The sequence below is a fragment of the Dermacentor variabilis genome, chromosome 1 (genome assembly GCF_050947875.1).
Source record: "Dermacentor variabilis isolate Ectoservices chromosome 1, ASM5094787v1, whole genome shotgun sequence".
Lineage (NCBI taxonomy): Eukaryota > Metazoa > Arthropoda > Arachnida > Ixodida > Ixodidae > Dermacentor > Dermacentor variabilis.
The window spans coordinates 258,322,286-258,349,667 of NC_134568.1; the positions used below are offsets into that span (position 1 = coordinate 258,322,286).

The following is a 27,382-nucleotide window of genomic DNA, read 5'->3' on the forward strand; positions in this document are numbered from 1 at the left end:
AAAGCCTGGTTGTTGCATGTGCTCTCCGACTTCCTTCAGGCTGAGTTAGCACATGTGGGATTAATGAATTTGTGAACTTTATGCAGGAGGTCTGACCTCAACATCACCCGTGAAATAGATCCTGCAAAGAAGAAGATGGTGAAGAACTTCAAGTGAGTATATAATTAAATGCGCTGTTGACACTTACTTGTTCAGTCAATAGCTGCCTGTAATGCAACCAAATGACAAATGGTGCCATTGTGTAGTGCCACTTATTTTTGTATAAAACCATGCTGTGCTTTGGACACATTTTTTTTTATCTCACACTTAGCCAAATTTATCCCTAGGTGCAGTGTGATGCTGGTTGCAGGAGCCCTGTCCCCACATCTTGATGACACAGTGAACATGAACAGCCGCATGGACCCAACCACATCAACTTGGATGAAGGTACGTCTTGTCGGTTGTATTGCTTGACTATGTTAATGCTTGACTATGTTACTGAAATCCAGGTGTCTGACTGTGGAATGGTGCTTGAAGAGCAGCCAGGGAAGGTCAGCGAGGCATTCAGACTGTTCCTTCAGGGGCTTGGCTATGGTAAGGAGGCAGATTTCTGGGCACTCCGAAAACACATTCACTGCATGTGGCCTACCGTGGCCTGCATATTTGTCAGCACTTTGGAAAAATAGATACATCGCGCATACTGCTGCTTTGTTTAAGCTCAAATTTCTTACATAAGACATACTTTAATTTCTTTTTGTCTGCATTGTAAAATAATGTAAGTCTGATACTTGCCTGGTTTGTCAAGGCGAAATGAAAACCTACCATGTGTGCACTTCACCATCGAAGCAGGAAGCTTCACCAGTCATAGGATTGGTGTTCATTTGCCAGCAAAGCCACACCCTAACTGCTATCAGTGTTGCTTGTTTTATTAACCTAATGGCAGATTGCGCCACCTGTATGCTTGTCTTCAGTGACTCTAATCTCTGATGGTAAGGTGTGACATTGTTTTCTTTTTGCGATTGAATTAGATAAGTACCAATGCCAGATGTTATATTTTGCAGCACAAGTAAAAAAATTTGTGAAGTTTCAGGACTAGCAAAACAATAGTGAATAATGTGCAAGCCACTGTGTAGATGTTGAAATGCCCACTGTCATCTGTTTTTTGATATCTTGCACTTTGTGCTCTCAGTTTATTTTGGTGCTTCGACTGAAAATTTTACCTGTAAATAAATTTGCAACATTTGTATATAAAATTGAGCAACGTGATAAGAGTTAAATACTATGAACTTGCACATGCAAAATACACTACAGCTTCATGCTAGCACAAAAACTTAATTTGATTAGCCAGTATATATGTTGCATTAAAAGTGGAAGCTTACCGTGATGCTGTTAGAAATTATACTACTTTCAATTTATACAGGTCTGGGTCTTCGTACTAAATTTTGTACTCTTGGCAGAAGAATGCAAATTAGAGTACAGGCCAAGAAATTTAGCTATTTCTATGTAGGTGTCAAATGAAGTTCAGAGCCTACAAAGTCACAACAGCAGTGTTGCTTACAGTTTTCATACATATCAAAGTAGTAAGCTGAGCGCAGGCTTTGGCAGTAATTGCCAAGTTTTCAGGCTGTTGTGATAGCTTATGCCTGTTGTCACTTCCTGCTGCTAACATTACAATTTTTAAGCAATTAGTCTTATAGTTGGGTGCTGTTAGCACTAACTTTTTCGTTACCATGGTAAAGTGCAGTCTCCAATCTTCTGTACCTTCAGTTTCAGTTTATTATTCTTTAAGTACAATGCATTGGAAAGATACAATATACAGACGAAGGTCCCAAAGTGAAAGACTGCAATCTGACCCTCGGTTAATAACATTGTAGAGATGTATTAAAGAAGAGCAAGCTAACTAAAACAAACGAACACAATCACGAAGTACAACATAGAAAAATAATATAAATGAAAACAAATTGTATTTATATAAGCCTGTAGTGCATAAAAAGAACTGTCAATACATACAAATGACAAATATTCCTAATTTTGGTGCTGGTTTGCGAGTCGGAAGTTCTTCACAATGTTGAGCCCCTGCAGCTTCAGGACAAGCTCAATTCTGAACAACTCTTCCAAGCATTGTGAAAATGCCCAGTTCTGCATGTTGGATGTGTGACAGAAATTTTAAAGTGCACTTGAGAGAAATAAAAACTGCTCAGAGTTGAAAGCTGAACTTTTACCAGTGGACAGGTGTTTGCATCTTTTTCTTTTTTTTCTTCAATTATCACCCTTCAGCTTGGTGAAATTGTAAATCTGACCATGTAGTGTCATCCATAACTTGCTGCTAGCGTTCTGGTCGCAAAAAATTCTCTGTTGGTATGCTGTAATCATGAGCAGCTTGCCCTTCCCCCCCCCCCCTCAGAAGCAGCAAAGGGTAAAAGGCCACACAAACTTTTTCTACAATGCACCTGCCCAAGTTCACCAAAAGTTTCATTAAAAATCGGTTTTGCAGAAACACAACGAAAACAGACTCTGGAAAGCCCTTTTCACAGGCTACTACTGCAGAGCGTTATCTGAGAAACCACTTCACTGAAATCTGCAATAAAATTTATTGATCACCTATCGACCTGAATAGGTGTAGTAATGAAAGTGTTAACGCCAACTGTAGTGATGGATGCTTAGTTAACTTGAATTTGACTTGCATTGCTCAGCCTGCTAATGCTACCCCCATAAGATAAGAACCATTCCCTTGGCTACATTCAAACCATTCTCTCTTGCAAGGTCGCCTTTCTGTGCATTTCCAGGAATTGTTTACTCATGCTAAATGTTTACCAACTAGAGTGTTGCTATGCTTATGGAGCCTGTCTGCAGAATAATTGCTCAGCCTTTTGTTTGCTGTGCATAATGTTCCCTTGTTATGCTAACCTCATAAGGATTATCTTAGTGTGCGGTCGGTGGTGTTCAGATCAGAAAGTGTGTCAATTTCATAAGGTGTAAGCATTGCACACAGGTATAAGCAGTGCGAGTAAATGTGTATGTGGCTCTTCCTTATTGTATAGCAAGACAGTGCATATATGATATAATGTGAACATTGAGTTATGGTTGAGATAAGTGCCACTTTCATTGTTATTTTGCCTGTGAAGTATGATCGCATACATACTTTTTTTAAAAATCCTAACTACGCACATTGCAGCTATCTTAGCTTTAATTGTTTTTGCTTTTTCTCTATGAAGCACTGAACTCATCCCAGAGGCGGTCTTCTGCAGCTTCACTCAATGAAGGTAATATAGCCAGTTTTTTTTTATTGATCACTGTGTGGTTTAGAGGCACTGATGTATGCTAATGGTGTATATTGTAGATGTGCATCTAGCTTGTTGGTACTTGTCCCTGAGCACTCCAATTAACTGATGTGGAAGTACTTCTATGTAATTTTTGCCTGGTCATAGGTTAAGCCACCGTGTAATATTAAATGTCAGCCACACCTGGGCCGCGATTTTGCAGTGATGCCTTTTCCCAATGCAAATGCCTTTCGGCACTTCATGTTCGTGAGTGTCCGCGTTTGACGCTCGCGAACCACTCACGAATGCAAAAAGTGCCGAAAAGCATTAGCATTGGCAAAAGGCATCGCTACAAAATCTTGCCCCTGAGGCTGTTTCTAACCAATTCGTTGTAATCACTGCTCTTCAATGGGCAGTGTGTGTGTGTGTGTGTGTGTATATATATATATATATGATTTCATCTATCTGAAATGTATCAGTTTCATGCGGCATGCACACATAATTTTGATTTCTGCTTCACGCATTGTTTTGTTGGTCACAGCTGTTTGCATGACTCCTTTCCATGTTGAAACAGGAGGCTCAGCTGACTCGCCAGCGTAGCACAGTATTATGCATTTGCAATTATCAATCTACTGCAGGGTGCCCTTTTAACCCTACAAAGCCCTATCTATTTTTGATACGCTAAATTTATTACCTAAGAACTTCGATTTGAGCACTGGAGACTCAATGTAGAGCCCATACTAGCATTTTTATATTCTGGAGGGAGTTTTCAGTTGTGGATAGATCAGCAAATCAATTACTAGTTGAGTAATTGTAGTGCTAATTAGTTTTTACTCCATTATCATTTCAGTTTTTTTTTGTACCAATATACTCTCCATGGCAAGAAGTAAATGTGAACAAGTTTTAATTTTCTTTCATCTGAGATGGTGTTCGGGCTTTGTTGGGTTAAAACCAAGAGTGCCTCGGTGTATGTATGTAAGTTCCTAGAAGCGGTTTAGCAGTACTGCTTTGAGCACACAGCATATGCATCATGGCAGCTTTGTTGACTTGGTTCTTTTTCTTTTCATTTTTTTGCTTGCATTGGCCAGCCCTGGAGATGCGTCGCCGATCCTCCCTCACTGCTTCAGCTCACAATGCAGGTTAGAGCCTTGTGTTAGTTTTCCTTTTTGTTTGTGCCAGAAAGAGCTTTTGCGCCCTTGCCCAAAACAGACGAGGCCTGAAGAGTGCGAGGGGAACCCGTGAGCACAGGCTGCTGGATACGTGGCTGCGACACCCACAGATATATGCATCTGGGCCAGTAGGAAAGCCAAGGCCTGGTGGCACATGACAGCACATGTGCTGCATTTCATTTGCTGGCTGGTGGCTACCAGTGTGCACATTGCTTGTGCATCAGCCTTGGATGGTCATTGTGATGGATACCTTTGGTTTCTTGCCACTGTGGATAGGATATATTTTTTTCGTTTACAAAGAAGTGAAAAAAAAAAAAAAAGACTGGCATATTCAGTGTTGCTGCTTTTGTACATTGCCTGTGACACCATTGGCTGTTTTTCTCCGATTTCTTCTTTGGGATAGCTTCTTTGATGCTTCTTGTATGTTTGTGTGTGTGTGTGCGTGTGTGTGCACGTGAAGCATCATTTGTTTAGTAGGCATTAGCCAAACGTTTGTGAATAGTGTGGCATCAGGCACACTTGCTTTCTGATGTTGCTCTGCAATGAGCAGCAGGAAATTTTGCACTCAAAGTTTAGAGCATCACTAGACCTAGCAGCGTTGCTATATTTTCACCATTTAGCACTGGCACCTAGGAGCTTTGCACAACAGGCTGCCCATACTTCTTTGTCACCGTTCTGAGTCGCTCTGTGCAAGCAGTATTTCAAGCACAGGTTTTCTAGGCAATATTTTTCTCTAGTCTGCTCTCTTGTGCTCCTCACCTTTGTAAGCATCTTTGTAGCTGTAGCTGCAGTATGGCGGGCTTGCTACTTCAGGTGGTGGGATTTGTACCAGCTGTTTAAAAAAAATCAAAGGTGGACATTTCATACCCTACTGGATTCCCTAATATCATTATGGAATTTGTTTTTCTACTGCTAATTAATAGCAAGCAGCATTTACCATCCTAAAATATTGTGGTGCTAAAGTTGGGCTATGCACAGGGGGGAACTTGGGGAAGTGTTTGTAAGGCTTTGATAACGAGACTCGGCAGATGTCTAACTTGTTTATGGTGTGTCTGATAGGTCACGTGGTTGACTGTTGCCTTCTGTGTGGGTGTGCCAATGGTGGGGTAGTACAGTAAGTCAATCTTGGGGCTGGTTGTGGCCATGGCTTGAATGTAATAATTGACATCCATTAAAAAACGTGCTGTGGCTTTCAATTGTACTGCTTCTTTTTCTTCTAATTTGGCTCGTTGATCCTTGCATTAACTGGCAGGCTGCTTCTATATGTACTTGTATTGCTTTAACTTCTTTTGCTTCTTTCAATTCCTCTGTGCTTGGTACTTTATTGTGAATGATACTTTGCTTGTGCATGTAAGCTTTATTTCATCTATGTTGTGATGCTTACTTTCATGCAGCTGGGTTATGTTAAAGTGCTTTTTGCAAGGATTAACTGCCCCTTTTTTTGTTGTTGCTAAGTTTTGATGTGCTCATGGGTTGGCTTGCAATGCTTTCATATAGTCGGTCAGGGCTCCGGTGGTTCTAGTGTAGGTCATAGATGCCATTTTATTTGGGACTAAAGATTAGGTAACGGCTCTGTTTTATTTCAAGGTGCGTACGTCCATTAACAACATAATTAAGTGTGCCTATGCGAAGCATTTGTCTTGAGAAATAATGGTCAACCACATTGCAGTTGTTCGAAGTTCCACCAGCTTGTTGACATGCACATCTCCTTCTACATGGATCACTTGCTGTCTTTTACTGAGTGAAAAATTAGTGTTTTGCATTGGAGAAGGCTGATAGTACTTAGGATCATTTCATACACACATAAGCCAATACTAGTCAAAAGCTTTTGATACACTTGAAAATTTTATTAGTTTTGAGTAGTCTTGGTTTCTGTTTTGTGCTATATACTTAAGTCAATTTTGTATCTTTCTATATTCTGTTCTTCCATGCTAATGTCTGCTATATGTATGCATAATCATGATGCCACCATAAATTTATGCTACATATTTTACATAAGGATTGGTAATAACATAAGTTATTAAATGCAGATTACGTAGGCAGCCAGATCTACAGCTATAGGCTTTCCAGGCTTGTTCTTGTGTGTTGAACAATACAAACAGACCATAAGGCGACACACATGGGTGCTGACTTTAAACTTGCATGCCAGTGCCTGTGTGCATCGTCTGCTCGTCTGGTGCTTTGTCTGTTCGCACTGTTAAATGTCCATCGTGATGCTTTCCAGGAGTGCTCATAGCTTTGGCCTCAGCCTTTTGGTTTTTTAGCGTTTTCGTTCAGTGCCATGATACTGCTTAATGAACAAGTTACAGCATCTTATGCATGTTTACGAACAGAAGTAATGCTTCAACTAGAATAAATTGTCTTAGGTCTGACCTCTTTATCTTATGCAATTTCATGGCCCCCCAAACATGCCAGGTGGAGGCTCTTATTTAAGCTGTGTCTACAGAATTCATGCATGGGCACAGTATAAACTATCAGCTTTAAGAGGACAGAGCTTGGCAGAAAGTTTTTTTTCATACTTTGGCAAGCACTTAAATGAAAATGTTCACAGGTAGGCAAGCACCTTTCTGTACTTCGCACCATGGCACACTTATGCAAGGTCTTGTGGCACATTTCTTGTGTGCCCTGTCTTGGTTCTTGTGCCAGAAGTGGATCTTGAGAGAATGCATTTGTGTGTGATCACATTAATATATGGTATAGCTGGTTTATGACAGCTTTATGATGCCAACCAAAAGTAGGAGCAAGGAACTAGCATTTTCAAAGATAATGCAGCCCTGCTAGTGACTGCAACAGCACTGGTGACCCCGATGTGACTAGTTCATCAGTTCAAGACATTGCAGCTGGCTGCACAACATTTAGCTTAGGGCGATGTAATTGTGGTGCAAGGAATTTGTATTTGTTCTAGCTTTAAAGCAGTTTTAAGCAGTATGGGGTGGTCTTCATCCTGTTAGTCATCTGAATTTTCAATGGTATTTTTATCTAAAGCACACCAAGGTGGTCTTCCATTTAACCTTAAAAAAAAGTGAGCTGTTGGCAGCTTAGCAGACAAAATTTTGCAATCTGGCAGCTTTGTGTTCTTTCCAAGTAAAAACAAAATGCCCTAAAGGTCGAGTAGCATAGCCTTCTTGTGCACACATGTATAAGTAGAATGTAGTTGTAACGCAATGTCTCTCGTGCTCCCACGTATTTGTACCATGTACATGCATCTCTTTTCTTTATCCATCTCTTTTCTTTATCATACCCACTTTGCATTTTCAGTCCGATAAGCCAAAGGTTTGGCTGTTAGCAAGGAGAGGAGTGGGGGCATCATAGTTTCACTGAACCCCTCTTCTGTGCATTGTGTTGCAGCCTTTGCTTTCTTTCTTTTCTTTTCCTGTATGATAACTTGTGTGACTGAAACCTCACCTTTGTTTCATTCCTATACCTCCTGTTTTGTCCCATTTGTCTTGCTCTTGTTTTGTAGTTGCAGCACCTTAGGCGCCTCTGGCAGTGTGCTCTCCCAGACTAGTGTATGTGTGGTGTGCGTGTATGACTGTGTGTGTGTGATGACAGTTCTTTGTTTGTTTCCTCTTATGTTTTGAGTTGATTTTGTAGATCTAAATTGTTTTTGATTCTATTTCTTTTTCCCCCTCTCCCTCTCCCTTTCTTTCTTTTTCCCCCCACCCTCCTCTTTGTAGTCCCTAGTCTTGCTGGTCAAAAGTTGAGCTCAGTGCGTCAGACTTCGCTTGAAGAGGAGGCCAACACCAAGCAGGAAGTACACATTGTTGAAAACCCCATAAACCAGCATCAGGTGAACTGCTAAGCAGAGGTGGAAAAAAACTCCAGCAACATGGAGGGACCCACACAGGAGAGCTTTTTCGTGGCAGCACTCCAGCTGTAGCGTTGGTGTGCAAAGACTGTGTTGGTCATGGGAAGGGTCACAGATGCAAAAGCAAAGGGACATGAGCAAAAAAAAAGAAAAAAAAGAAAAAAAGTCAGCTAGGCTTAAAACGACAAAAGCTGCTGTTAGAATTGCATGTTATCACGTTACAGATGCTTGTTGGTGTACCCACACGTACATTGAAGCTTGCACACTCGTGCCTGGTGGTAGTACAAAGCTTCATTCAGTCTTCTAAGCTCAAAAGGCACTGACCCCAGTGTCAGACCTGCATACACATATTTTGTGGACTTTTGCCCTATTCTCAAGTATGCATTAATTGGAGCATCCTGGATTCTTTTGGAGAGCACCTTAAAAAAGCAAAAATGTAAAAGCTGCACGTGTGCATCTACTTTTGTGCGTGTGACCAGGCTACATCTGACTTGCAACAACTTGCATTGAAGCTGTAGAGTATAAAGTCTGTTTGGTTCCAAATAGTACAACGAAAGGGCTTCAGTGACAGTGCTTGCCACTGGGGCTGCTCCAGCCAGCTTTGAAAGGTTAGATATGGAGCCTTGCTTCAGTATGGAGACTGCTGAGGAGGACCAATGCATTGCTTGTTGATGCTTTTGGAATAGTTAGTTGCCAGTGCGTTAAGTTCACAACGGTGCAGCTGTGTTCCTTGCAGGCTGGAGCATTTTTGAAGACACGCCCACCCTGAGCGTGTGTAGGCTTGTTGCATGCACCAGGGCTCATGGTCACGTTATGCAAAAACAGTGTTGTGCATATAAAAACTTGCTCCCACTAAGAATGGTTGTTGTTTTAACTGTCCAGTCTGCTGTCATTGCTTGCTGAAAAGAAGGCAGGGATGTGGGCTGTGTTGAAATTGCTTGTTTTGCTCTGGTCTCGCCCACCTATGTCTGTTGTGGATTTTGGCAAAGTGAAAGTGAGCTAAGTGCTGTAAACATTGCAAAGTGGAGAGGTTCGGGCACGTTTTTTTTAGTGAGGCCTTGTTTTGAAGGGCTTACATTGTAGATGGTGGTTGAGATGGTGTACTGTACACAGTGTATACATGAGTGAAGCCTACTATACAAGATGTATAAATGATGTACTTTTACTTTGACTATGGGCATATGTTGCATTGTATGTTGTGTGTGCTGCTCTTAAAGATTCAGCCGAAGAAATGTATTTTTATTATAGTTTGTTCCTTACAACTGCATGTACAGTGAATGCATTTGTTTTACATCTATGCAGGTACATGCACATGGTACAAATAAAGCAACCTCATACACATATCGCTTTGGCTTCGTTTCTTCATTCTCCATATCCCATTACAGGAGAAAAATGTTGGGAGTATGGGAGTAAACTGTATCACACAGTACTTAAAAACATCTCATTATGATCTGGTAGAGTGTTTTGGCATCTGGAGCTTATGCTCATAACTGGTGCTGAATTATGCTTTGTCCCAAAGTTTCCCCATGATGCTCTGCATATGAGGTGCAGTTTATTTCATAAATGAGCAACCAGAAATTGAGCATTGGTACAGTCATGTTCAATATGAGTTGCAATGTGGTGCCCATGGTTGAAGAGGCCTCAACACTCTGCATTGGTGCCGAACTTTTTGTGTGTCAACGCCACCATGAAGTCTTGGGGTCCCCCTTGACCATGAACACTGTGTTGCAGCTCTCATTGAACGCAACTGTACGTGTACAGCACAGCTTGGCACTACATTCCTGCATAATTAAGCCTCAGTTGACAGGCATTTCTGACTTTGAATTATCCTGGCAGGCATATGCATAGGAAGAACACCTACGGCGCACTGTCAATATTGCAAAAACAGTTAACAGTATGGCACTTGCTAATGTAACCAGCACTACCACTGGCACCACGGCAAGGTCGCCGCTTGGTTCTGGCAGTGAAAAAGTAAGCACAACAATGGCTAACGGGCCATTTTGAATGGCAGTTTCCAAGGAAACTGCTATAATCTGTTTACTTGTTAGTCTAAACAGCCAAGCCATTGTTGCACCAAACAAAAACCCTGTGACTACCACCACAGATGCAGCAACTACCTCCATGAGAGTGATCAGTGTGACTATGTACCAGTAGGTGTATGTTCCTATGACTAGTGCAACAAGTAATATGGCCACAGAGAATGGCTTCACAATTTTCTCTGCCACTTGAGCCCATTTCGGCCGTTTGTATTGGATGAGGAGGCCCAGCCCCAGTGGCAGAGTTAGCGCCACCAAGGACACGAACAGGTTGCTGAATGGCACTGCTGGTGTGGCTGTGCCAGCTATCTGGCGGCCCAGGGTGTGCATCCACAGCGGCATCAGGGCTGCAGGGCCAAACAACGCACAGATGAGTGTATGGAACAGAAAGGCAGGCTTGCAAAATGCACGGGATGCAAAAAAAAGCACAAGTGCCGACTATCAACTCTATGGTCGCTAAGTGACTGAAAAAGAAGGAAGGCACGAAACCTATTCGCACACGCAAGCAACTTGTTCTAACTTTCAGTCATTTGTGTGCACATACTATTGTGAGACTTGGGTTGCCCCATATTAGCACATGCCCCATATGCCACATGATTAGCACCCACCGTGTGGCACTGCCAGTAGCACAGGTAATGGAACATGTGAGGGTAGGCAATCCAGAAAGGTTGGCACATCTGTATGAGACGTAAGAAGTGTATGCTAACCACAGGTGGCCACAGAAGATTGTGGAACACTGGCGCTACGAAAATCTGGTATGGGCATACTAGGTGGCAGCACAACCAATAAGGAAAAGTAGCTTTTTTTCTTATTTTTCTTTTACACTTATATAGGCCTCAAGAGCCAGAGGCTTCATGTTGACGCATCAGCAATGCCAACTGCCACCCTTTCAAAGGGGCACAATCACATACACTAAAGCATGTGCATTTCTAGGATGCAAGAGATGATTGCACAGAAATAAAAGTGTATTGTGTTCCTAGAAATTTTACAGCCAATGAATAATCGATGCACCCTCATCCACTTTGTAGTCTTCGCATCCTACTAATACCATGCTCTCTTCGATCTAAGCACCCCTTTTTCCCTTGGTGACTCAAAGCAAGAGAGAGGGTTTGAAGCAATAATGCAATGGCAAAAATTTTAGGCAGACACACTCTCTTGCAGAGAAACGGCAAATTAAAGCAGTCTGGAGTCTTTTCCAACATAAAGAAATTTGTGATTCAGCACAAATTATTGCTCCCAACTGACATATACTTATTATGATCACTTGTGCTGGCACTTGACATGGAGTCCATGCTGCTGCCCGAGCTACTACTCTCAACATCCATTAACAAATTGTGGTTTTCCACTTTCTAAAACACCTATCCATGACACTAGCTCAAACATCAAAAGCTTTATAGTAGCGTGCAGTGAATAGCGTTGGAGAGAGTGTGTCTGCTTGCCTGACCCCATTCTTGATAGGTCATTTTCTGCTGTTCTTGTGGAGAACAAAGGTACCTGTGGAATCTTTGTAGATATTTTTAAAGATATTCACGTACGCGTCCTGTATGCCTTGATTTCGTAATGCCTCTATGACTGCTGGTATCTAATGAATCTAACGCCTTCTCATAATCTATGAAAGCCACATAGAGAGGTTGATTGTATTCTGCAGATTTCTCAATTACCTGATTGATGACATGGGTGTGATCCATTGTAGAATATCCCTTCCTGAAGCCAGCCTGCTCTTTCTTCATATTGAGGGAAATCCTAGACCTCACTAACCTATGATAACTGCACTTTACCATACCTAACACTTCTAAACCCAACTAACCTATGATCACTGCACTTTACCCTACCTAACACTTCTACATCCTGCACGATGCTGGGATCAGCAGACAGTATGAAAGGTACGTATTTCACTTCTTGTTTCTCCATTAGAGCTTTTCCAGGTCCACTTTCTGTTGCAACACTTGCTGAAGAAGGTATTCATCATTCGGAGCATATTCCTTTCTGCGAATTATACCAACATCTCTGCTTGTTCCTAGAGTCGATGTCGTAGTTGCCAATTGCTTGTTCACCAGCCTGCTTTTCCCCCACTTCTGCATTAAGGTCACCCATGACTACAGTATACAGAGTTTGCACTTCTCTCATCGTTAATTAAACAACTTCATAAAACTGTTCTATTTATTGATCATTGTGATGGGAGGTTATGGCGTAGGCTTGTACTACCTTTATTCTATACCTCCTATTCAACTTTATTATGACTACTGCTAACCTCTCATTAATGCTGTAGAATTCATCAATGTTGCCCACTATGTCCTTATGGATTAGAAATCCTACCCCGTATTGTCTCTTATCTGGAAGTCCTCTGCAGCAGAGGATGTGGCCGTCAGTCAGCATTGTATAAGCCTCACCAGTTTTTCCAGCCTCACTAAGGCCAATAATATCCCACGCAATGCACGATAACTCCTCAAAGAGTCCCAGCTGCTAAGCTAGTCTCACTCGAGAGTGTTCGTGTGTTGAAAGTTGCCAGGTTCAGTTCGCAGTGGCGGCCTGTCTCGATCCAGAGATTCTTGGCACGCTTTGCCCCGTCTGACTGCCACCTTGGTCGGGTGCTCCGCAGCCACTGGGGACTGAGGGCCATGGGTTAACTGTAGGGGTCATGAGGAAGGTAGTGGCCAAATACTGCACCAGGGAGGCCAATTCCTTATCTGGTGAGGGAGTGTCTTTGTTGAAGCTTAGTGGGCTTTCCTAATTTGGTTGCACCTGGACTAGTATAGCCCCAGTGGTTCTCGGCATTTATTTTCTTTCTTTCTTTCTTTTCCTTTTTCTTTTTGCCGGTGTCAGGCGCTACTGCAAGCCTAAAAATGTAGTGTACTGGAGGAGGATCCGAACTTATGACCTTCAGATTAGAGGCCGGGTGTTCAGCCTCTGCTCCATGCCGCCACCTCAGTCACATAGCTACAAATGGAACACTTCCAATGGATTATTAAACAATGCTGCTGGCCATAATGATGTTCCAACCCCACCAACCCTTGCTCCGACGAGCCACATAAATGACACTTAATACGGTCATAGGGGTACTGAGTGGCATGTGCATTAGTGGCCATTACACACCACCAAAAAACGTTAAAAGAAGTAACCAGCAAATGCAAAAGTGTCCCTGTGCTAGCGAAAGGCTAATTTCCAGTGGCGGCTGACTTCCCTTAAAAAAAAAGAAAAAAAGAAAAAGGATTTGAACTTCTGACTATAGTAACCGAGCATCCGAGATAGCTCAGTCAGATAACCCTGTAGGTGGCAAGGCCCCCTTAAGGCGCAGAAGACCGGCTCAGAGGAACCCACATGAAAAAAAAAAGAAACTCACTTGAATTATCCGCAACAGATGGGTTAAAAAAAAGAATATAAAGGGAGAAAACAAAAGGAGGAAGAAAAGATTTCCAAATGGTTCTAACATTGTGGTTCTGCACCGCACGTAAGCAGGCGACCGTGAAGTCGGCTAGGTACACCAGACATTTTCAACAACCTCGGACAGCACTTGACCAAGAAGGGAAGGAAAATATAGCGTCTCTGCGCTCACTCAAAGGTCACGAGCCATGTACGCACGGGGCTGCATCTAGCTGCTTACTCGCACGTCTAGCTGCCACAGGCACCAAAGAAGCCTTTTCAGACCCAGTCACTAACGAATCGGGAATGCTATGCCATCTAGTAGCTACAGCGACTCGAGGTGGTGTCACTCGAGGTGGTGTCACTCGAGGTGGTGGTAGGCGCTGTAGTAGCTACAGTGCCTACCAACTCGAGGTGGTGTGATCCGTTAGAGACATGGTTTGTAGACTTCGCGCGGAGCAACAACCATGCAAGAAATGTAACAAGGCAAGGATCTAACAACAAGCAAGAGAGACATAACAAACAGGAAACTAACACCCATGACCCTATGGAAATTAAATGGGATCGGAGATTCAGAGCCTAAGAGCAGGGAAAACATAACAAACAGGAATGTATCAACGAAGTTCTGCTGTATTAATGTCATTACGCACTTGTACATACCGAGTGCTCCTACACTGCTCATAAAGGTCATGGTAACACTGAGGTCCAAGTCTCCCTCAAAGAGCAGGGTGTAGAAGTTGCTGTAGATTCCACCAGGACATGAGCCAATTGTAAAAAGCCCAAGTCTTGTCACTGGATTCTGGAGAAGCAGTGTTGCACTCCCATAGGAAATCTGAAAAAGCAGTAAAGTATAATAGAATATGGGCTTTACAAATTTAACCTAAATAGTTTATTTTCCCCAGTGTCAGCGCAGTGTTTTGTTGCACGTGTTAGCCTATATAGGCTTAGAATGACAGAAAGCTGAGCTAGTTGGTAAGGATTCATTATGCAAAAAAGAGGTGAGGCACGCAGACAGGACACAAGAGTAGAACACGGCATTCGTGGTGTCCACTTCTCTACTCTTGTGTCCTGTCTGCACGCCTCACCTCTTTTTTGCATACTGTATAGGCTCTACAGAAGGACAGCTATGTTTTACGTTCCAGTTCTGCAGACTGATTAGCAATTCTTAACAGACTTTTCTCCTCCAGCACAGCCACCTATCTAGTTTTATATAAGGTACTTCACAATTCATATCTTCAAACTTCTACAGCATGCAACCACTTCCAATGAAGTTCATTAAAATGAGTCAAAAATATTGCATTACGGTTCATTTGTCGGGCACTTTTTCAGGTAGAATTAATCTCCATGATGTGCATCACGTTAAGCAGCTTTTGACATGCGCACACACACAAAAAAAAACATGCACACACACACCAAAAAAAAAAAAAGAAACAGGATCTACAAGAATTCAGTGATTTATATGTTCTCAGTAAAATTTGAAGTCCTTTAAATTGAAACATAATGCAGCAAGTGGTGCTCTGTAACAAGCATAGGTCTCTTCTTGGTTGTGTGTGTGTGTGTGCGTGTGTGTGTGTGTTTGTGTGTGTGTGTGCGCGCGCGCGCGGATGTCAATGTGAGTGCCACTGAGGGTGAGTTGACACTTTATGAGTAAGTGGCCAGTAAGCATTAGTAGACTTGAGAATTTGAGAGTTAATGTCTGCTGGTGAGCATAAGTGAAAGTGAGTGCAAATATGTGCGTACTGATGAGCCACTAAGCAGTTACCCATACAAATGGTTTATTTCTTTACACCTTGGTAAACTGCTCATGCGCGTATCCCTTTCCTAAATTTCATGGCTGTAGTGCTTGTGGCTTTTAATAAAGCAACACAATTGGATTCAGTAGCGAATAGTTCCCTACAGCACCAATGATTCCTCTCTTCAGAGAATTTTCTCTCTGATGACTGCAGGACAGCAGTGGCTGCTTCACAGGCAGTTCGCAGGCTGTCCTTTGAACTGGTGGAGGCTTTCTTTATCAGAAAACGACGTTGAGAGATGCCTTTGCTGTCACTTTACACAAAAGAGTTGCATTTTCTCAGGGACCAGCTGTGATAATTGAGGTATATTGAGCTGTGATAATCTAAAGGTATCTCGTAGACGATGTCAGAGGTACACTTCGTGAATTCATTTTCGTGATTCGTGGTGCATTCCTGGCGTTTCCAATTTTTCATGGCATTGCATAATTTCGAAAGTTTACAGGGAGCAGAAAACACTAAGTTGATTTGGTGCCTATTGGCCACTTTCTTTAGATTATAGGATACCTTGTGAACATATGCTATTACATGAAAAGGTTTCTTTTCTTTTTCCTGCTTTTCTATTTTCCTGAGCGCTTTGTTTCTTGTAGGAGTGTTTCACACACGGCTGTGATGACAGAAGATGGGTACCTGGCTGCTTTTAGGCATTCTGTCTGCAGTGGGAGGCTATTTTTCATTTGGGGCTCACAAGATCTGTTCATTGCAGCTTGAATACGGGAGATGGCTATTCCCCTTTTCATGAGTTTTGAATGAGCACTGTCATAGGGTTTCTGAAGCATGCAAGGAGTAAAAAAGAAAGTGAAATTGTAGAAGCTTACTACATTACCAAAGCAGGATTAGCACAGCGTCGCTCAGAACACGAGATAAAGTTTTTAAATAAGTATCTATACTTCTAGGCAATGCATATGTGCTTCAACCTTTTGGTTATTGTTGGTGTTTTTTGACATGTTATAAAAGCTGTGTGATCTTTCAATAAATTTTCCAATAGGCAGTACAGCGCTCGTCCTGCTGTGTGTGTTTTTGACTGTTGTCTTCGTCTTCTTTGCGCTGCTTCAAGTTTTACTCGAGATGAACCAACTCGCACAAATCAAGTTGTTGCTGTCCCATATGTCACGTTATATCTTTATGTTTTATGCACATCTGTATGTGTTCACACTAGCCATATTTTTGAACAATAGTTGCCAAAGTCATCAGGATGAGGACGTTTAGCTACAGGTGCATTTAGCTTTACAAAGGCCTGCTGGCAGTTGCTCCACTTAAGTGTCTCCTTTTAACAAATGCGGAGCCAGACATGCCACAATGTTAAATGGAGTGTGAGTAGGCTGCAAATCACCAATGCTTCCAAGAGAGACCAATAAGGCCAGAAGCATAATGTCCCAGACAAAGCACAGGTAGGATGCCTCCATTGCACCAAGTCACACTACATACACTGAGCAGTTCTACTACATAGAGTGACAACATTTAGCAAGTAATGCTAAATGTCACTGCTCAGTCAACACATCCGCATCACGAAGAACTTTCAGGAAGAGGCAGAACATCTTCCTCCTGATTTTTCCAGCGCCATTTTGGGAAGACCAAGTCATCCATGTCATCACACAGAACCACTCTACCAAGCTGCCACGTCATTGTTAATGTAAGGCAAAGACACTGCCCTTACATATATACCTTAGAATTGCATACATTATTGGTCTGATTGTTTACAGGGGCTGTATTCTTTGTAACTATTGGGGATACTTTCATATTTTTGTGATGTAGCATCTGATGCAATGCCTCATTGGTGTGAGGGAGACTCTGGCTACCAGCTTAGCCAATCATCATTGACAGAAAGTAATATACACAAAAGTGATTGATCCAAGATACTGCCTTAAGTATAAATTCAACAAATAGCCACTATGAAAACTACACCATATCTGCCTTTACTTCTGATATATATGCAAAACCTACTAGTTAGACTCGAAGTAACTAACACCATACTCGGATATTTTAGCACTGCTATTTGATTTGATTGCTCTATATAGCAACACAGGGCAGGCACGGGTGAGGTAGGTTTCTGCATCCCTTGAAATAGTTTTGCAATATGTGGCAAGAGGCGTGTTTTCCCTTGGCTCTTACACCCACTCCCCATACACATGTGAAACTTCCATCCACCCCAAAAATAATTTCTAACTGTGCCAGTCTACCGATTACAGAAATGCAATGAACCTGGAAAGCTTAGAATATTTTTTATATGCAAAGGGACCTTTAGCCATATTTATCTGTTCTCAGCAAGGTGCAATATAACATAATTATTCATTACATAATTGGTACAGCCATGTCAACTCCTTCACATCCATTTCTCAGATGTAAGCATACCTGTGTGCAAAAGTGGGCAAGCATGAATGGACATGACTGTCGTGTGATAGTGAGTGCAAGAGTGAATGTGAATGGGGACAGGGGCAATAAGTCTAATAAGTTCTTGCATTTGATGTACAATATATTTATTCGTCCAATAGGAATTTGCATTGGGTACATATTAGTCTATAGGTAATTTGTGTTAGTGCCTATACAGTGTGATAGTGCTTTCTGATAGACTAATAATATATATATATATATATATATATATATATATATATATATATATTAGGCCCACTGTTGATTATTAAGCTTTATGATGGTCTTGTAAGTTGTACTAAAAGACTAAGGCTATGCATATTTGTTTTAAATGCCAGTGGCCTTGATGCTGCTTGAATTGTCAATTAGTTTCGATAAGAAGTCACTGGATGATTAATGCTGCAAAACAACAAAACAGTTAACAACACTACTACTACCACTACTACTACTACTACTAATAATAATAATAGTAATAATACTTTGATCCTATAATACAAGACCCTACCAGAGGAGAGCAGCACTTACATTTTTTACGTTAAAAATGCGCCGGAAAGCTTTACCTATTTGCTTTGAACCACAGCTGGCACAACTCAAACCCATTTTATAATGACCCAAATGTTGCTTGCATATTTAGAAAATGTGGGAGAGATTGCACATTGTGATACAGTGGGCAAGTTAAGCTTGCCCACTGTATCAGTGGGCAAGTGAATTGCTTTGTGTGTTGGTGCATATGTGCATAACCTTATCAAATTGAGGACGAGGTCAAATTTGTTGGCGAATGGGTCCAGTTGTAAATCTCAATATTTCATTTGTAAACGTACTACTGGTTCTCCCTCTTATGAGAACTCATTAGTTGTCGATAACCTTCTAAACTACTAGTTTTTCAATTGGGATTTTCGCTAGGAAGTGCGAGTCTACCGATTTTGTCCTAGTATGATAATATAACTCACCAGTGGCATAAAGATGAATTGGCAAAACATGCCAATAGCTGGAGCAACTGGCCTCTTGATTTGTGAGAGTACCACACGCATATCCAGCTGGCATCCAACATTGACATTGTTCAAGGCCACCAAAACTCCAATTACAGCTCCAAATCCCATAGAAAATGCGGTCAATTCCCGCACGACACGCATTTTGTGAATGCCTTTAAAGGTCTCGTTCGTGTTGCTGTCTTCAACTTGCCACAATAAGTTGGCATAACCAATCTTCAGTGGTGTTAAAAGCGTTGAAAGGTTGTCACTCGGCGCGACTCTTTCCAGTGATAATGCGATTCCGTCTTCACTCAGCTGGACCACAGATGGATCACTAGATTGAAGTACGACAGTTGCGTTGCTCTTTTTCTGGGTAAAGCGAAACGTGAGATTTACAGGTTCGTAAAGCTGCAGCCTCGTCTCTGGACTAGTAAAATTGAGTATGCACGTCGATAATTGCGCTAGTAGCAGTACTGCAGCACAAGAACGTAATAGCCACATGGTGTGCGTACTGCTGGTTGTCAGTGCACCAATCTCCGGCGGTAGGTTTAGCTCGGTTCGGTGAACGCGTCAATAGATAAGCTTCGAACTATCGCAAAAGCCCTCAATCAGCTGCGAGACGTGGCAGACAAGCCAGGTGCAAGTGAAGCCCGTTTATCACCAACATATCTAAGGAGACAAGTTGATAAAAAGTGGAAAGGTACACGAAAGCTGGAGCTCTATGAACGGCCATCAGAGTAAAGTGCATTTGGCACTGCTTTCAATTTGGCATCGCACTAACAATCGCATTTTGTTAACCAGCAATGCGGCCACAACCGTCTGTAGCCTCGAGCCACAGTCCATTCGGAGACGTGTCTGGTTGATCGTCTAACGTTTAAATGAAGCATTTAAACAAACCGGTGACCCGGCAGTATCGAGGAGTTCAGAAAAGCAACAGGCGCACAGATTCACTGACGGCGGCAATGTGCAGTTCGTCCTCGCTGCACATGTAGCTAGAACAGTCGTTGATCAATACTGTTAAATCATCGCGGAGTGATGATCACAGCACAAATCGACTGCACGGGTAACAGAACACTAGGATCCGTGACTTTTGGGCACACTATAGAGGGTAGCGAAAGGGACACCGGCGAACCGAGGACACAACGGCCATCAACGGCCGTCGACGGGTGCATGGAGTATAGTTTGTATAGGTGTTCTGTGGTAATATATGCTGCAATTCGTCCATGTGCATTACAGCTTGAACAACAGTAATTAACCAACGCATTTATGAAATAAGAAAAGATATCCAACGTAAATTTGAACAGAAGATGCTAAGACGAAACTAAAATTTGGTGCTCGAAACCGAAACTGAAATCTATAGCGAGGTTTGGGCTTTGGGCTCAGTCGGGAGGAGTCGGGAGATGGCGGCGGCCAACGACTTCACCCGACCACCGTTAAGAATGGTTAAGATGTGACGATGTGTGACGGTTGTAGGTGTTCTGTGATGTACTACTTTGCAGGCTCGTCTGTGTTCTTTTTTGTAGTGGTTGGGTGGTCTTGCCTTTAGTATGCGCTAATCAAAAACGACTAGAAATGCAGAGTTTTGTTGCTTCAACTTGCTACTCATAGGCGTTGCGGTAAGCTTCGGTCATAGATGTTTACGCATGTCTACGCGCAAGAGATCATCCTTACATCCTTTTGCCAAAGAACGATAAACGGAACTGCTTATGAGGCAGCCCATAAGCTTTCTGTGCAGTCAATGGTTGTTTTACCACTTTTCTCCATTATATAATTTATGAGGAGCCAAGCACGGAAATCTTGTGCTTAGCAACTCTGATGGCTGTGTAATTCCACACGTTACGATTAGTGTTATTTATTATATGAAACTGTGAAATATCTTTTGTAATTTAGGTAAACACAACTGTTCAATATTTAGCTTGATGAATTTCCCTGACAATTCATTTAAAGACTGCGATTAACTTTTGTTGCTTCAACTTGCTGCTCATAGGCGTTGCGGTAAGCTTCGGTCATAGATGTTCACGCATGTCTACGCGCAAGAGATCATTCTTACATCCTTTTGCCAAAGAACGATAAACGGAACTGCTTATGAGACAGCCCATAAGCTTTCTGTGTAGTCCATGGTTGCTTTACCACTTTTCTCCATTAGATAATTGAAGAGGAGCTAAGCACGGAAATTTTGTGCTTAGCAACTCTGATGGCTGTGTAATTCCACACGTTACGGTTCGTGTTATTTATTCGTTAACACAACTGTTCAATATTTAGCTTGATGAATTTCCCTGACAATTCATTTAAAAACTGCGATTAACCCGCTTGTAAGCGTACATAAGGTGCTGGTAGTTTTTGTTGTAGTGTGGTCGTCATAAAATCGGTATGGTCTGATGCATTTGTTAATATTTTTGAACCGTCGTTGACCTCAAACGTATTTGTCAGTTGCCTGCTTTTTGTTTTTCTCTTTATGTGACCATTTGAAACAGGTGGTAACACATAAATAGGACGAATAGTTTAGTCGGTAGTTTTCATTGTTTCTATCTGAATATCAGTTGTGTTATTTGGGCACCAACTTACGAAACATAGTGTTATGGCCAGAACTGACACCTTGTTTGTTACACTGTTTTAATAGGATAATTTTGAAATCGTTGCTAACATGTGTTATGTTTGCTTTCCAGGATAGGTAATATGACGTCTGCATTTTCAAGTGCTGTTGCTCTAATAAATGCTGGAGACCTACATTCTCTTGAAAGGTCTCTCAATAACAAGCATGTGAGCCCTGATGAACGGGACGAGGTATAATATCCTCATCCTTTTCATTTTTGTTTATCTACGACTAATGTAGTGCACAAACATTTGTTGTTTCTTTTGGTGTGGTGTCACTGCAATAAGTTAATTTTCTTTGCTTATTTGTAGAATGGCCAGACATTGCTGATGATAGCTGCTCAGTGTGGACAACTTCCCATTGTTGAAGAACTGATTAGGCAAGGAGCTGATGTCCACCTAGAGGACCTTGTAAGCAATCTTGGGCATTAATGATTTTTCTGGAATGTAAGTGACTTGTCACACCAGTAGCAACAGTAGCACTTTTAAAACAGGACAAACAGGTGTTCTGTTCTATTCTTTCAATTCTGTGTGTTTCGTTCAGTTTTAACTGTCCCGAACATCTACCCTTCGAGCTTTTAATTCTTCGTGCTGGGTAATTCTCCTTGCCATTTATATCACATTATGATAGCAGTATGTTCACTCAGTGTGTTTGCTCTTGCCACTTCTGCAGGACAATTGGACAGCACTGCTGAACGCTGCTAAGGAAGGATATACAGACATTGTTTCAGAACTTGTTTTGCACAATGCAGATATTGAGCATCGAGATATGGTGAGCTGCTTATATGCAGTCATTTTTATTGCTTCTGTTCATTAGAAGGGTCCTGCAATGCACCTTATGGAACATGTGGAATATGTCTGTTTGAATATGAAGTTACTGGCAGTCAAAATGCTTCCCCGACAACAAAACCTGCTGGCCTCTTCTTTTTTTTTTTTTTTTCATCATTCCTGTCTACCACACACACTGCTGTGCCAACATGAAACAATATTCAACATCCACTCTTTTGCAGAGATTTGGTATGGGCATGGCCTCCTAAATCGGGTTCATTTTGCTGCTCAGTCTCGGAAGCCGTTAGTATTGTATCCACTACCAAGTGATGCCACTACCTCATTAGTAATGGGGTATCTTTGTGTTTTGCTTATTAAATACCTAACTTCTTGAATATGTATCCTACGGTACTTTACGTGGCATCTAAGAGTGCAATGCTTACACAATACAAGCATTCTATTCATTGTCTCATAACAACATAAGATGTCTCAGTTCTTGCTGGTAGCACCTATTTCTGTGCATCTAACACTTTCTTTTTGATACATTTTGTATTTTGTGTTCTTGATAATGTGTACTTATTAACATTCCTGAGTGTGCTCACATTACTGATATAGTGCTTTTGAAGTGCCAATGTTTGCTTTCTTAAATTGTTTTTGGAGGGCAGCTTTTAGTCATGTGTGAATAAAACTATTAGCCTTGCTCTCCATAATTTGTTTTCTTTTATACATTAACCAAAATAAACTTGAAGTTATGCCGGAGGTGGTGCTAAGTCGTGACATCTAATGAAATCCAGCCAATAGCCATCATGTTTATCGCCTTGTATAAATAAACATGAAAAGTGGTGGAGATTTTAGGAAAGCTAAAGAAAGCGAAGGTGATCTTTTCACTAAAATTGTTGGCTCCCTGCTTCATGTAGAGGAATATTATTTGGCTAAAGTACTCATGAAAGCACTGTCTAGCGATTAGGCAGATCTTATTTGCTATGCTTGAAAAATATTGCAGAGCCTTTGGACTGAGAGGAGTCGTGCATATTTAGCTCTAAAGAGAAGCTGTTCTTATTAGGTTTTCTCTCTAAACATAATCCATTTTACTTTTTTTGTTTTTTTCATTGGATTAATGGAAGCCATCAACATGTATTAAAAGTTGTGTGCATATTGTGCTGAAAGTTAGTAATAAAAAAAAGAAGCCTTTTTTTTTTTTAATTACGTGCATCACTTTAAAGAAGTTTTTCCAGAAACAGTACTGGTTTATTTGCTAAGAGAGGCCGCAAGCTGGTGCAAAACTGCTTTCATAATAGTAGTATGCCTTATAAAGAGTGTTTATAGTTATGTATTGTGCTGCAACCAACTCTTCATAAGCGACAGAACCAGGATCTCAAACAAGATGGAGGTTTGCACAAAGCTGGAGGCTTGAAAGAGAATTGAAAATTCTGGGCTTTTTACATGCCAAACGACGATCTGATAATGAGGCATGCCATACTGGGGGACTCAGGATTAATTTTAACTGCCTATGTTTATTTTAATGTGCACCTAAATCAAGACATACAAGTGTCTTTGCATTTTGCGTCTGTCGAAAAATGCCACCATGCCAAGACTTAAAGTGATCAACAGTAGTTGAAGGGGCGATGTCACTGGCTGGAGCCGACATTCCAACAAGAGGATTTGTCCCTTGCTCCCTTTTTGAAATGTTGGCTCCAGCCTGTTGCATCTCTTGTTCAGCTACTGTTGATAAAAACCAGGAATGCCTCTTCTTGTTTCCTGCATCTGGTGCAGAAACATTCAAACTGTCTTTGCAAATCTCTTTACAAGACAGCCACTATAATGACGGTCTTGAGCTTGACTGAATTATATGTTGGCTCAGTATTGCAAGTGTTATGGAGACTTTCTTTGAACTAATATTAAAGGGATATAAAATATAAAGTTTACCTAAACTGATAGAGTGTGCTTTTGGAAATCTCTCAATGTTTGTTCTGTGTCAAGAGATAACTTATTCACAGAGAAAATAGCAGTTTGCCATAGTGTGCACTTTCCTTTCTTTTCATTTTAAATTGTTCATGAATTTGAACGTTATTGCTTGTCATTCTCATGCCCCATGGGCCTCAGCAATTTGTGGCATGCTGCAAAATCCTGCCCCTCGCCACCCATCCTAGTGGGTTTTAGACAGATGGTGCCAAATGACCATAAAGAGTTCTGAAAAAGTGATGCTGAGATGTCAACTTCTTTGTACAAAAATCGTAACTTATTTGTAAAAGGTTCAATAAAAGTGGCCAGTTTATATTTACTTTCATTTTCTTATGCACTGTAATTTTTATTTACAGTTACTTTCTAATAGCTCACCTTTACAGTTCAGTCTTGTATTTCAATTGCAATTTTTTTAGAAATTTGTTTAGGAGGAAATGCTAAGTAGAAGATGTGGAAATAAATGCTTTGAAGTATCAGATGAGGTGAACCTTGTTATTATGCAACACACTGAATTTCCCAAATGACAATGAAACCTGTCCAAATGATCATTGGCTACGATACAATAGCCACAGTGGACTCTAAGGCATTCCTATTATGTGTATGCCTAATTTAACATTCCAAGCATTGGCAGTGTTTATTTTTTGTGATTGGTTCATATATTGCTAATTCAGTGCTACAGAACAGCACTGCTGTTTTGTAGTTTAATTTCTACATTCTTTACATTCTTCATATGCACAGTGCTTTTATCAATTATAATATGTTATCCTGGAGGGAAAGTGAATTATCAATGTTTGTGCAAGAATGGTTGGCAAGCTGTGATTGTGCATGTGTCATTCTAGGGTGGGTGGACTGCCCTTATGTGGGCATGTTACAAGGGCCACACAGAGACTGCCAGGTATTTGCTGGAGCAGGGGGCTTTCCCAAATGTGCACGACCTGAACCACATGTCCTGCCTTATCTGGGCAGCAGGCCGGGGCCACCAGAGCATCGTGGGTGACTTACTCAGTTACGGTGCTAAAGTCAACTCTGGTGACAAGGTGAAGTATATTATGCTTTATATATTGCAGGGGGTTTCCAAACTGCGTTTTGTGGAACTCAAGAGTTTTTTCGGAATGTTTTCTTGGGTTCTGTGGACACATAGAGGAACAATCCCTTCTCCCTTCCTGTATACATTTTCCCACTGCTGCATTATGGGTAACCACATCCATTGCATCCTGCTGGGGGTGTGAATGTGCTGCTTCTTTTATACTAAATAGACAATATGCAAAAGTCTGTAAGCAGGCTTTCCCATAGATCTAAAGTTCCCTAACCAAGAGGACCACATTCCTGTTAGTAGTGCTGTTAAAGCTGAGACACGGATTCTAAACCTTGGACATAGGGGGATTGACGGTGGCAGGAATCATGTTACTCACCCGCATGTTGATACTTCAATTATGATTCTAGCCCGAGGTCCACAATCTTGGTTGCATCAAAGAAGGTGTGTGGAGAAGCACACTTTCAGATTTTGCATATTGTCTTAGTGGAAAAAAAAAAAGGACCCTTCACAGGTGTAGGCCAATCTGACAAATGATGCATACAAGACAGCGAAGCTGTATAAGCGAGTTCTCACACCTTTCGTCAAAAGTACTAGGGGACTGTGGTGCTGGCTTATAGCCTCATTTAAATGCAGCAGCAGTTGCTGCTGTGTTTGAGCATGGTTGTGGCTGGCTGAGACAACTCCTATGTGTACTACGTTGCAGCACCTACACATCAGCTTTCACTGTCACAGCTGTAAAAACACTTAGCTGACCGCCAACATGGAGCTGCTATAATTTGATGTGAGAAAAAAAATTATAGATTACTGTGTAAAAACTCTGCATATAGGTTGTTGGCTATTTGAATGAGATATAGGCAAAGTAACATTGATTTTATTATCATTGATCATTGTGTTTCAAAGCAAATTTAGGGCTCCGACACACACTGCGTTGCATTTACATTTTATATCAACCACGGCGTAGCATGCTGGCCTTCACCACTGCATCAAAGCCATTGCAGAACTCCCCTTAACAGCTTTGCTGCAAAATGGGGAAGAGGGGGGCATAACCAGCTTAAAGTAGTGGCTAACTTGAGACTGGCCTAAAGTGTCACAGAGCCACAGATTGACTCTATTCAAGGGACAGTGAATACAATGTTCATGCTAGTGCATATATTGTCTTCATTTTTGCTTTTTTATAGTGTTGATAAAATCATTTGATCAACTGTGAATCTTTATCAAGGAGATAAAGACTTGTTTGCCTTACTACAAGTACATCCCAAGCAATGATAAAAAATGTGGTATCTCAGGTCCCTAAATATCGCTGAGGTTCCCTGCAGCTCAAGAAGTCTGACAACACCTACATTCAAGAAGAAGAGCTGTGACAAAATGCATTGGCATTTCACATACTATTTACCCACAGTCTTCCTTATGTTTTAGAGGACAAAAGCCATGTGGAGCACCAGTGTTTCTTGGCAGATGTTGGAGATGAATACCTTTTAACTGGTGGTCATTTAAGGGCTCCTACTATGTGGACTGGTAATCAGAGCACAATTTCTGATGTTGGGTGATGGGAATAGTGTGCCATTGGAAAGATATATTCTTTGTCTCTGTGAAAAGACTAGATACAATGAAACTTTGATTTAATGAAACCTGATATGTGGCGAACTGTTTTAATTCCCCAATTTAAATTTATATATATATATATATATATATATATATATATATATATATATATATATATATATATATATATATGCACACACACATATTCTCTCTTTTTCTTGCAACATTTAGCAAAGTCATTTTCTTCTGCAGTTTGACAGTGTCTACAAGCATTGCATGCATCTTCCTGGTTGGTCTCTGCATACCTGCCAACTCTTCCGAATTTTACATAAAATGTGTGAATTTCGAGCAGTCTTACGATTTTACTAATCTTGCTTGAAATTTTACAGAGAACATTTTATTTTCGAAAAACAATGTGAAAATGTAGTAAAAGTGCACCCTAGTACCTTGCACTGCCATGAGAGGGCAATATGTATGCGTGGTATCATCATCAGCAGCTGCAAGGTTGTAGTGACTTCTGTCGTCTACTAGGGGGGGTCATGAATCCATATCCATAGCTTGATAGTGCCGATAGTGCTTCTAGCTTCTCCGCAAACCTGTTGTCGTGCTGTTGCCTTTGTTCGTGCGGGCGCGTGGGTTTGGACTTCAGTCACTGCAGTGTTGGCCTCACCTTTTGTGTGACTACCTGCTACGTCGGACGCAGTGCGACTCCGGCCTGTAGTGGCTTCGCAGTGCAATG

The 27,382-nt window shown here is 41.4% G+C and overlaps 3 protein-coding genes across 8 annotated transcripts in view; 2 read left to right on the forward strand and 1 right to left on the reverse strand.

Annotated features, from left to right (window-relative positions):
* The window catches only part of MESK2 (misexpression suppressor of KSR 2), a 34,432-nt gene extending 24,873 nt beyond the window's left edge, over nt 1-9,559 (forward strand). For 2 of the 3 annotated variants that reach the window (XM_075673559.1, XM_075673558.1), the window contains exons 9-14: nt 87-152; nt 327-426; nt 489-573; nt 3,195-3,242; nt 4,328-4,378; nt 8,086-9,559. In XM_075673559.1, coding sequence (XP_075529674.1) covers nt 87-152; nt 327-426; nt 489-573; nt 3,195-3,242; nt 4,328-4,378; nt 8,086-8,210 — 475 coding nt within the window. In that variant the 3' untranslated portion in view covers nt 8,211-9,559. Of the gene's footprint in view, nt 1-86; nt 153-326; nt 427-488; nt 574-3,194; nt 3,243-4,327; nt 4,379-4,448 lie in introns of all 3 variants that reach the window. The other variant, XM_075673560.1, reaches the window with a different exon arrangement.
* On the reverse strand, nt 8,276-19,925 carry LOC142562951 (ileal sodium/bile acid cotransporter-like). The gene is made up of 3 exons (XM_075673561.1): nt 18,723-19,925; nt 14,273-14,444; nt 8,276-10,599 (listed from the first exon to the last, which is right to left on the reverse strand). Exons 1-3 carry the CDS (start codon nt 19,242-19,244, stop codon nt 10,013-10,015), a joined length of 1,281 nt encoding a protein of 426 aa, XP_075529676.1. The 5' UTR covers nt 19,245-19,925; the 3' UTR covers nt 8,276-10,012.
* Nucleotides 19,926-20,109: 184 nt separating this feature from the next.
* Arms (Ankyrin repeat-rich membrane spanning) overlaps nt 20,110-27,382 on the forward strand; it is an 85,133-nt gene continuing 77,860 nt past the window's right edge. Inside the window, exons 1-5 of one of the 4 annotated variants that reach the window (XM_075673554.1) lie at nt 20,110-20,359; nt 21,410-21,527; nt 21,648-21,746; nt 22,009-22,107; nt 24,905-25,102. In XM_075673554.1, the coding sequence (XP_075529669.1) occupies nt 21,420-21,527; nt 21,648-21,746; nt 22,009-22,107; nt 24,905-25,102 (504 nt within the window). In that variant the 5' untranslated portion in view covers nt 20,110-20,359; nt 21,410-21,419. Of the gene's footprint in view, nt 20,360-20,723; nt 20,739-21,409; nt 21,528-21,647; nt 21,747-22,008; nt 22,108-24,904; nt 25,103-27,382 lie in introns of those variants that run through there. The other 3 variants (XM_075673557.1, XM_075673555.1, XM_075673556.1) reach the window with 3 other exon arrangements.

Bases quoted from the DNA above. Each gene is read 5' to 3' on its own strand.
- LOC142562951 (XM_075673561.1), bottom strand. From the start codon at position 19,244: ATGTGGCTATTACGTTCTTGTGCTGCAGTACTGCTACTAGCGCAATTA. The intron at 14,445-18,722 runs GTGAGTTATATT...CTGCTTTTTCAG, and splicing joins AATTCATCTTTATGCCACTG to ATTTCCTATGGGAGTGCAAC. The intron at 10,600-14,272 runs GTATGTACAAGT...TTGGCCCTGCAG, and splicing joins GAGCAGTGTAGGAGCACTCG to CCCTGATGCCGCTGTGGATG.